Source organism: Macrosteles quadrilineatus, unplaced genomic scaffold (genome assembly GCF_028750875.1).
Source record: "Macrosteles quadrilineatus isolate MER2022 unplaced genomic scaffold, UCM_ALF_1.0 Scaffold_9__3_contigs__length_116548681, whole genome shotgun sequence".
Classification (NCBI taxonomy): Eukaryota; Metazoa; Arthropoda; class Insecta; order Hemiptera; family Cicadellidae; genus Macrosteles; species Macrosteles quadrilineatus.
Genome location: NW_026542602.1, coordinates 113339113 through 113350580, shown reverse-complemented (window position 1 = coordinate 113350580; position 11468 = coordinate 113339113). Strand labels below are relative to the sequence as shown.

The following is an 11468-nucleotide window of genomic DNA, read 5'->3' as shown; positions in this document are numbered from 1 at the left end:
AAAACTGGTAAATTATTTCCAACCAACACAATGTCTAGTTGTTTTTAATTTTAAAAACATATAAAAGCATTCAGTAGAAGACAGTGTAGTTTTGACAGCTGTTCACAGCAGATGACAATGAAAAACTGGAGGTTATGATGAAGTAATGGCAAAGACCATTTTTTTTATCAGCTTCAAAACTAGTTAAGTTATAAAGATGGATACAATTCTTGCAAAGTTTTTTTCTGAAACTAAAATTTGGATTATCACAGAGTAAGATTTGATGTTGGGCAATTAGACTTTATAACTGTGAAAAAGGTGTGTATCCCTGAATTTATAAATTGCATTCTACACTTATTCACTGCCAAACATTATTCAGTAGAACCTTGATGAACCGAGAATTACACTAGCCTACATAACTTCATTACCCCAAGTAAAATACCAAGATAATTTTTATAATTGTATTTGAATCGTATAATCTTAGTTTGTTAAAAATGGATTGAATGTTCAACAATAATTGCAGTCCATTATTGTTAAGCAGTATGGTCCCAAATTATTGTTTTTTATTTTGAAACATCACAGTTCATTTTACAAAATTATAGTTGAAGCAGCTCAATGTCAAGTCACGCTTGTGCAATAGTTTGTTTACATGCTTTCTCCAGACCACGGGGGAGGGGAGGGTCTGATAAGCCGTCTATTGTTCACCCCCAAGAAGGTCCGACCCTCATTAGTGCCGCTCGGCTGCACTCAGTGGGGAACCCAATACCACAAATCAATCTTTTAAATGAATACAAATATTTGGTAATAATTGTTTTATTAATATTCACCTTGAAATTTCAATAAATTTGGTGTAAAATTTGACAAAAATCTGCCATTTGGACCGATTATTAATACAATACCAAATACCAATAAAGTAGTACATTCATTGGTAATTAAATAATAGGTAAAAATTTACCGATTTTCGTCAAGTTTTACCCCCTGCTGTGAGCTATGTCACAAAAGCTGATAACGACATGGGTGATTAGTAACCATGGCAACTTGTTGAATGCGTGATGAAGGGAAACCCAAGAAATAGAAGAACAAAGAGAAAGAATAAAATACGTTGTTATCTTTATACCCTTTTTACAATTTCCGTTATTGTTATCTTTATGTAAGATTTTATATTTTGTTTTATAGGTTTATAAAATAATTCTTTTTAACTACGGGAATATCAATTTATAATTTATCAACGTGCTTCTCTTCTGAAACAGCAATACCGGATGCATAATAAAGGTCAATGGCCTAAAATATCACGATTGTGCAATATTGTATTTTGATGTTGAAATTAAAATCACGACAAAAGTTTGTATATATCCATGGTCGTCAATAGAAAGATAAAATATCCATAACAAATATTTTAATTTATAAAATAAGATTGTAGATTAGTTACAAGTTTAATATGTAGCCATAAACAGTTTTATGGCAGTAGGCAATGGCCAGCGGCAAATTCAATATTCACGAAAATACTGATTAAGTTAGAGATAACATTTAACAGTCATCATAAAACTATTATTTTTATGATAAAACAGAATTGGGGAAAGTCGTAAAGAAATAAAAGTGATAAAACTCAACAGTTCTTGGAAGTACTTCAATACAACAATTATTGTCGTGATAAAATGTTAATGGATTTGGGACTGCTAATGGGTTTTTTATTGCACCATCACGCTAGTAATAAATTATGAAGATCGTAAACAAACATCTGATAAGACTTTTATGTGCTCGGAACCAACTGCCGTTGTTGACTACGATAATAAACTGAAAGTAATTTATTATTATAATAGGCTGTACCGAACCGGAATTTGTACCGTGTAAAATGCTGTACCGAACCGATGACGGTAATTAAGCTTGTACCGTACCGTACCGACTTTTTCGGTGCACCGCAGACCCCTAACCAGAAAAGTTAAATCTCATACAGGACACAAGTTAACATGTCTACACTTATTTTGTCGATGAAAATATTGGTATTTTAAAAGCATATTTTCCATATTTAACAACTGCCATTTCATAACTGTCCAATATAGATATGAAAATAGAGCAGCAAAGGGTGTGTGAGCAAGCGACTTGTCGCCTAGTATGGCCGGTGCCGTAAGATAACATGGGGAGCGTTTTTGTCGCTGTGATGAAAAAACGCTCCCGGTCGCGTTTATTTTTCTGTCGCCGGTGGTCACGAGTCGCTAAGTGTGGCCGCGTCCATTTAGTTTAATGCTACGCACTTTCATTCATTGTCACCGCGACTTTGCTAGCCTTAGGAACTGACTGGCCACTGGATCTATCTTCACCATCTTATGCTTTTAGAAGTGATATTTTTGCTTTGGACCTTGTAACAATTCCTTTACTTGACATTTTCTTGATTTCTAAGAGTTTTCGGCACCTATGTTCAAAATGAATAGTTGAAGTTCTTGGATGGTAAAATAACTCTTTGATAAACGTAAACAAAAATTATATTTTATTTAACCATATGACATTTTCAATTATTAATCATTAATAGCAAGTATTAGTCAAAATAAAACATGTGACTAACATGTGAGCTTGGGTTTGCTGCTACGTTTGTTTTTTTTTTTTTTATTGACATGTTGAAATAAAGTATGAAATAAACAAAATTGTCAAATTTGATTTAAAAATATATCCATAGACTAGCAAACTTAAACAGTTCATTTATTCTCCATAAGAATAACAAAAATTAAAATATTTTTGAATTATCTTCGTAATCGTTAGGCATACGCTTCAATATACTAAATTATTTCTTTTTTCCCTCTACAAAATGATTTGGAAAGAAATCGTAAAATTTTATGCTTTTTACCCAAAAAAAAAACCCACCATAAACCCTCGTTCCCATAGTCTGATTATGCTGGTTCATGAACTTGTTTGAATAAACTTAGGTTTACACGTTTGTACCAAATTTAATCTAAATCAGATCATTTTTGCTCGAGTTATCATACTAATGGACACACATACACATATATGCTTAGGAGTTTTTAAGAAAATAATTGAGAAATATAATTTACCTTGTAACAATTCAGTTTAATCCACCTGATCATTCAATGAAACCAAAATAATGTTCACTACTTTTCACTTGATTAAAACCTCGTGCATCCATCTTGGCTCTCTTCAGTCTGCAGTTCAGCTAAAGCCTGCTTTATCTCCTGACAGTCGGGGGTGAGCTTGAGTGCAGCATGGAATTCCCCTGCAGCCTCCGAGTGCAGACCGAGCGCTGCGAGTGCAGATCCTCGACACTGCAGACACTTGGCTCTAGACGCTGCGTTGGCTGGCACTGGGGGAGTCAGCAGCTCAAGCGCCTACATTTGCAAAGTGCTCATTAAGTGTGGAAACTGCACAATCAATTCACAATTCTGTTTGTTGTTGTTAAGAGTTTCCAGTTGACTAACCTACTGATCTGTAGAATGCCAAAGGTCTTTTAATTCGAGCAACTGGCATATACAGCATATTAATACAATGTTGCACAATTTGTATGTGGTATACTTATGCTTTGACAAATCCCACAAGACATTTGGTGTCATATAAGAAATATTGCTCTATATGATTGATATGTCAAAAAAACACATTTTTTACTGGCAGCCTACTAAAGTTTCTCCTTTAAGGTATGAAAGAAATCTTTGAATCTCATTTCTCACGACTCCCCCATTTCCCTACCATCATTAACAATCAATTGTTGTGATTAGCTAAAAAGGAGCAGTAAAACAATAAGCTGTATCTGTTTATGTCAGAAAATTTCTTTTAAAACTGTGTGAATTTTAAAATTTGTTCTCTGAAGAGATAAGCCCTGGATCACCCATTCACTGCGTTCCATGTCAAATCGAATCTTGATTGTAATCAACAAGGCTCAACATAGTTTCCAGAGAAAACCAATAGACCAATAGACCAAACGAATCGTAACATTTCACTTATCAGCTATCCAGAAATTTTTTTTAAACACTCAGTACCTTAGAAGAGTCTATCACAGCCTTGTTGAAGTTGCCAAGTTTCAACTGAGCGTTTGCTCGTCCAGCGTAGATCTCGTACATGTGACTGTTGAGTGTAAGAGCGTGAGAGTACGCACTTACGGCTCCTAGGTAGTTGCCTACACCGTAGAAACTCCTAGTGGAAACCATGATAAAGCGTTAATACCATGTGTGATGATATTTATTTACTTATTCAGTAGTTAAGTGATTTGTTACTTTCATCTGATAAGTCTTTATTGCTTTAGTGATGAACTTTGAGGCAAAACTAAAAAATCCAATTCTCAGAATTTCTATACACTTTTTAACCCAAACAATTGACACCAATCTAAGTAAACGTAAATAGAGTTAAAAAATAATGTAATTTGAAAAAAATTATATTTTATTTTTAGCAATTTAAGTTTAAAAATTGTTATAACTTTACTAATGCAAAAAAAATATTTTTATTGCACTTGCAGTGGAGGAAGATGAGATACCTATATATAAGTTACTCATACTATGATAGTCGTTTTTATAAAAATGATAGGTAGACAATAATGCAACTATGTAAAACTCTTCAATATCTAACCATTTAACACAAACAATCAAATGCAGTTGGCTCTGATTAAAAATAATAAGTTATTTGTGACACCCTCATCACAGATTTAAATTCAAAAACTATTTAAGGTTACTGTAGTTAAAATATGTTTTAATTGCATTTATTCTCTTAAAGTTGGTTTCTTACTGTGCCTTGTCACAAAGCCAAAGTGGATCTCGTTCCTCGGGTAGCAGATCTTCTGCCACGAACCCTGTCCTGCGTCTAGCCTCTGCTTGTTTGCTCAACCACTGGACAAAAATAAATAGGTCAACTACAGTAAGTAGAGGCATAGACAAATAGAGTAAATATTTAATTCTTTTTGTTTATGGTAGAGGTTAACCAGTGAATTCATGTTTGTTACTTGTTGATTCCACTAATTTTACTAATAAAAGTTCACATTTTGTATAAGAAAATAGAAAGAAAGTTTTTATTAAATCACAATCTGTAAGTAAACATAAACAATTCAACAAGTAAACAAAATAATAATTTGAACACATGTTGGAAATAAAATGTAAATAAAACATATGTTAACACCTCCTCCTTTATTTACTAATTTAATCAGCTGGTCAACATGTCTTCTTAATATTCGTCCATCTTCTAGCCGAACTACATACATTACATGTCCTTGCTTTTTAGTTATAGCCCGATACCACTTGGACGCACTATTGACATATTCCTGCGCTTGCACTTTATGTCCAACTTTGAATTTCCTTTTTATACCGACTTGGACTACCTTCTTCTGATATTTGTTCGGTTCTAATGTTGAAACAATTATCACGAGGTTTGCTTGTACACTCCTTCCACTTGATATGCTGATGTACCAGTTGAATTTTGGGATTGACTGAGTTGCATTAGAGGTCTTTGGATTTTATTTTGAAGCGTCTTACTATAAATTATAGTAACGGTACAGGACTCATAGGATCGTTAAGGCTCAATATAATCAATCTAGTCTTGCGAGCGACATTCTGAGTTGAATAATAATGATCTTAAATTAATTTAATAAGTAAAAGAACAATGAAAACTTCCACTCATACTTTTGGGTACGAGTGTGTTCAAAAGTTTAATTTACATATTAAGCTAAAATAGTTACTAGTTCCCTAAACCCCTTGATTCCCGCCTTCCTGAAAAAAATTAGAACATACTTATTTAATTAACTAAACCTAAGATAACTTATCGTTCGTAGATTAAACATAACATGTCCAGCGTTGACCAGGTCGCCTACACACTCAAACTCCAGGAGACAACTACTACTCTGTCTCTGCGCTTCCTACCCCCTCCCCAGTTCTCCAGTGATAAGCTGATCTTTACCGTCTGATGCGTCGCCGCTGTGACGCAAGCGTCACAATTTTGCAGTGTACCCTTTTCTCCCTCCATGGATTTTAACGCCTTCTTGACAGTCTGCACGTTTCTTTCAGCCTGGCTGTTTGAGTTTGGATGGTATGGTGCCGTTGTTCTGTGAATAATCCCACATTCATTCATGAAGTTTTTGAACTCTTGAGAAACTAACTGTCTTCCATTATCTGAAACTAAGATGTGAGGAAACCCAAGAGTCGAGAAGATTTTCCGTAATTCTTGGACTTGTAGTTGTTTTTGTATGTATCACCTCCACCCACTTACTAAAGGCATCCACTAATATCAGGTACTGTTGGCCATCTGTTGCCCCTAAAAAATCAATGTGCACTCTCTCCCATGGATTAGAAGGTTGTTCTGATGGATAGATAGTTTTTCTCGGGTTGTTGCATTTTCCAATGTATTGTTGACATTCAGGTACCATCTCTTCAATATCCTTGTCTATATTTATCCACCGGCAAAAACTGTGAGCTAAACCCTTAATTTTTATTTCTCCTAAATAAAACTGGATGGGTGGCGTCGTCCTGTAATCCAGCTACTAGGAGGTTACGAATTGTGGATATTTATAGGCGTGCACTGTAGATGCGATGGTGTGGATTAACGGCTGCTTGATTGAGTACTACGACTATCCACAGAACTATCCTGAAAATTAGACCAATTCGTATATACCAAGGCAAAAATGTGGTTCGGATTCCACTATAAACTGTAGGTCCCTTAGTTGCCATTATAGCTGTATGGGCTATTAATTAACAGCTGTGTCCAAGGAATAAGTCAGCCTTAGTCACTAACAAGATTACAAGATCACGCCACTCATACTTCTCCCATACTCCATTCATACTTGGCTTAAAATACCTAATTAGTATGGTCACCATTTCATTGAAAAAGTATTAAATGAGCTACATGTAGTTCTCGAAGCACATTGATTGAGGTATCATGACTCTCCAGCCCTTCAGTACACAATCATCTTGAATGGACAGCTCCGCAGTAACGTAGCCAGGATTTCAAAATAGGGGGGGTCGACCGACCGGGGAGTCCGGGTGAAGGGGGGGGGTCCGGGAAAATTTTAAAAAATATAGACCCTAAAACGGTCTTTTTTAGCTCTCTTGGCATTGAAAATAATCAACCCCAACGTCAATACAGTACGATTATATAATTCTACATTTAATTTAACAAAAAATAATATATTTAAGACCAGAAGGGGGGGGTCCGGACCCCCAGGACCCCCCCCCTGGCTACGTCACTGCGAGCTCGTTATCGTGAAATCCGTATTGTTCAACAGATTGTCCCGATTTTAAGGCCTGTAGCACTGGACCCAAAACAGCATCGTTAAGAGTTTCCTTGGCCACCACGGTACTGTTGATATTGAGTGTTTCCAGTTGATTTATGTGGTACTTCAAGAGGTTATCTACAGAATGTTCTTGTATGGATAGGGAATAAATGTGATATTGTTTAGGAGATATTTTATTGTAAATTCAATCAGGCGAATGGAAATTCGTTTAGTCTGCAGGTTTGCTGCGGCGGGGGTATTATTATTATTTATATAGATTAGTTTAAGTACAAACAAAATTTTAGCATAACTTACCTCTTGTTCTTCTGCAATTTTTGACTCACGGCAGGGTGTAGGAAAAACCCGAGGGGTAAATGAAACAGCAATTTCTGCTGGCTGTCTCGGTGCTGGGAGATAACTGGTTCTGCGCTCCGGCAAAATCTTCTCTTTGAATATACTCTTGTCTTCTTTTTCACCTTTACACAAGTTGATACACTTATACATTTGTAGTGTTTAAATAATTTAATCAGGCTAACAATTAAATGATCAGCCAACAATACAAATAATAAAACACTTCACAGGACCAGTTCAACAAATTTATCCTGTGAAGAGCTCAGCTTAAATGTCCTTCCGAGAAGATGAATAGAGTAAGCCAGACCATTGTAAAACGTAGGACAATGTGGTCGTGCGTGCGCAGCAGCCACATCAGGTGAGTCGAGTGAACCACCCGTTGTCGTGCCGCAGCCTTCTGACAAGAAACATGGCATACTGCTACGGGACGGGATAGGGGTAACGCCATGTGAGGTACCGTGGTTAGATGTTAAATCACTCTAAATATCAGTAATTATTCTTTGCTGTTTCAGTTGTTAACAATGTCTAATTTAATTCCAAGTGTCGACATGTTCATATGAATATTTCATTAATAAATAGTCCACGTTGTGTCCAGTCACTTGATCAGTTATTTCCATAGTAGAAATGGTTTAATTCATGTTAGTAATCATCAAAGCTGGCTCTTTTTTGGGCCTGTGATTTGCGGTAAGCTGTGTCCTCTGATTAAATTCACAGGTTCAGCCATCGTTTCCCACATATGTCGTAACAGTCAATCAATCGACAAGTAATCACCAATTCGTAGCTTAACCGCTGCATTTCTTTACAGGCGAACAATAATTTCCGTGCCCCCCCCCCCCCCCCAGTAAAAAAGTATATATGGTAGTCAGAGCCGGATTCCCCACAAGGCACTAAGGCCCCAAGCAAAAGGGGGTTGCATGCAGCGTTTCGTACTAAAACAATTTTCAGAAGGAAAAAAAAGAATTTTTATTTTCAAAAATTAATTATTTTCGACAATTGCCGGCTACGACCATGATGTTCCATGATCGTGGGAGATTTTATAGCAGTCGGGCCTTTTGCTTGGCACCCTACGCGACTGCTTATTTTGCTTACCACTAAACTGGTCCTGACACTTCTTGTAAATGTATAAGGTGTATTAATTCTAAAATACCTATATGTATCTTTAAATGGAGTAACTTAATTTGTAAAAACAAAAAAAAATAGTCAAGGAAACAAGTAAGCGTAATGTTCATTCTGTTTTGTAGACATATATACAAAGCGAAATAAGGATTTTAAATTGGCTGAAGAAGAGTATAAGATCTTTTAATAGCTTACCAGCCTTAAAATGTTTTTGTTTTTCTTCAGGAAGCTCTGTTATTTGAACTGCACTTTTTTTTATCCAACCCATCTGAGCTAAAGCTGAAGTTTTCTCATATTCCCTCGTTTTCTCTATTAGTTCCCGTTCTTCAGTGTTCAAACGGATTTGTTCTTTAACTGCTTCTTTTTGGCGTTTATCCTTTGTAGCTAAAACATTTTGCAACATTTAAAGTAGTTAACAATTTATTATGTATGAAATGGCGACCATACTATGTAGGTATTTTAAGCCAAGTGTGAATGGAGATGAGTGTATGATGAGTGGCGCGATCTTGTAGTCTTGTTAGTGACTAAGGCCGACATTCCTTAGACACAGCTGTTAATTAATAGCCCAAACAGCTAATGGCAACTAAGGGACCTACAGTTTATAGTGGAATCCGAACCACGTTTTTTCCTTGGTATATACGAATTGGTCTAATTATCAGGATAGTACTGCGGATAGTAGTAGTACTCACTAGTGCGGACGTTAATCCACACCAGGGAGTATCCCATCCACAGTGCATGCCTATAAATATCCACAATCCGTGACCTCCAAGTAGCTGGATTACAGGACGACGCCACCCGTCCCAGTCTATTAGTAGTAGTATTACTGTAGGTGGCATGGTAAGACCTAGGCCTCTGGGATTGATTTACATTTTCATTTTGATGTCCCTAGAAGCCAAAAACACTATTCGTTCAAATTTATATACTGTATACAAATCTGTGAATGTGATAACTTGAGTAATTGTTGTCCCATTTTCATGAAATTTGGATAAAATATCATTGCTGTCTATAGTTACTAGTTAGAAATGTAGTACGGTATTTTGTTTTTCATCCATTTGAAAATTTAAACTATCCTGTTATTTTCTATACACAATTTATTATACAGTATATTAATTAAAATGTGTGCTACTATTATGATACAAATTTAAAGGTTTAAAGAAGTTGTATTTTATTTTGTATGTCATATAAACCTCATATAATCTCCAATTTACAAAATATAAACTAACTGAAAAAAATGTGTTTCGTTTTGTGACTATCCTCATTTAAAAAGATAAAGAAAACATTTTTAGCCTACCTGCAATCTCTTTGCGGCGTTCCTCAGCCCTAGCCTGCGCCACTTCTATTGCTTCTTGTTTAACTTTGACTGCTTCTTGCCGTGATATGTCTGCAGCAATACATGGCCATGTTTCTGCTGTTTGCTTAACAAGACTAAATATTGCTTCCCCATTAGTAATGCTGCAACTGGATTCAGCCTCCACAATGGGTTTCCATAGGCAGATTTCAAACAAATGAGGAGGAGAGTGTATCTAGTGGTTATGAAACATATTTTACATTTAGAGCTGAATACAACACTATACATTAAATAAGTTTTATACAGAGTAGTTTAATGAGTATTTAACTCTTATAGGGGCGTGTGTAGTTAAACAATATTTTCCATTGTGGTAACTGGGAGCGATATTGAGAGACTATGTGCCTAATTCTTTATATGTCGAGTTCTTTATATGCCTAATTCTTTATATGGGTAATGTCAATGTGTCTGGGTTATGCTGGGTATATGTGCCTAGTGGTTACAGAGAATATTCAAAAAAGTGCAAATTTAAAATTCCCATGTTATTCTTATGGAGAAAATAAAAACTGTTGTAGTTTACTTGATATGTTGATCAAATTTTGCAAATTTATTTATTTCATCCTATACTATTGACGTTTGGTCAAAAAACACTGTTTACCTTCCCCGTAGCAGCAAACCTAAAAACTTGTAAAATCTAATGTTATTTAAGTTGGTAATAAATATGTCTTATTTATGGAAATATTTTAATAAATATGTAATCAGACAAGTTGAAATTCGCTTAGTCTGCAGGTTTGCTGCGACGAGGGTATTTTAATATTGTCTAGGTACAAGTGGTAGAACGTTATGGCTATGGGTAGATGTGCTTTACTAGCATAGCGTAAATAAAAAAAAACCAAATTGTCTTAAACCATGGTTTAATTCCTCTCCCATTGCAAACGCAAAGCCAAGCCAACCCCCAGGTACTCTGCTAAGTATTGAATAGTTGGGTGGGTCAACATTTCAAATTTGCATATTTTCCTTCACTGAATGTAACTAAAACTAGTACAAATTTTCATAACTTGCCTTATAACTTACCTTTAGATATCTATCAGCAGTAAATATATCAATATTTTTGAGACCTACTCCTTTTAATGGTACATGGATGAAAACTAGACTATCACTTTGATTCCAAGAAAAATTCTTGAGAACTATAGGCATTTTGACATTTGAGTCTTATCACCAATGAAAGGTAAAACACATGTGAAGTTTGAATAACTTGGTTACTATGGTAACAGGCACACAGTGAATAGTGATCTAGTAGAGGAATTGATTTGTGTACCATAGGATGGTAGGTACTTGTTGTATCTCTATGTTTCAAATGCTATGCATTTAATAATTTAATCATCTGTTATTTTTTTAAATGTGATTCAATTAATGTAAATAAACTAGTGACAAAATAAGGCTCATTTTTTTAAACTTACACTTATTTAACTATTTATTTCAATACAGTATATAAACTTACAATACACAACACAGTACTCTTTAGTATTTACTTTGACATGTACTTTG

The 11468-nt window shown here is 35.3% G+C and overlaps 1 protein-coding gene across 1 annotated transcript; it reads right to left on the bottom strand.

The window, feature by feature from the left end:
• Positions 1–3029: 3029 nt before the first annotated feature.
• LOC129003742 (dynein axonemal assembly factor 4-like) lies at positions 3030–11124 on the bottom strand. Its single transcript, XM_054432037.1, has 7 exons — positions 10995–11124; positions 9927–10158; positions 8831–9019; positions 7484–7644; positions 4699–4799; positions 3960–4113; positions 3030–3314 (listed from the first exon to the last, which is right to left on the bottom strand). Exons 1-7 carry the CDS (start codon positions 11115–11117, stop codon positions 3096–3098), a joined length of 1179 nt encoding a protein of 392 aa, XP_054288012.1. The 5' UTR covers positions 11118–11124; the 3' UTR covers positions 3030–3095.
• Between the last annotated feature and the right edge of the window lie 344 nt (positions 11125–11468).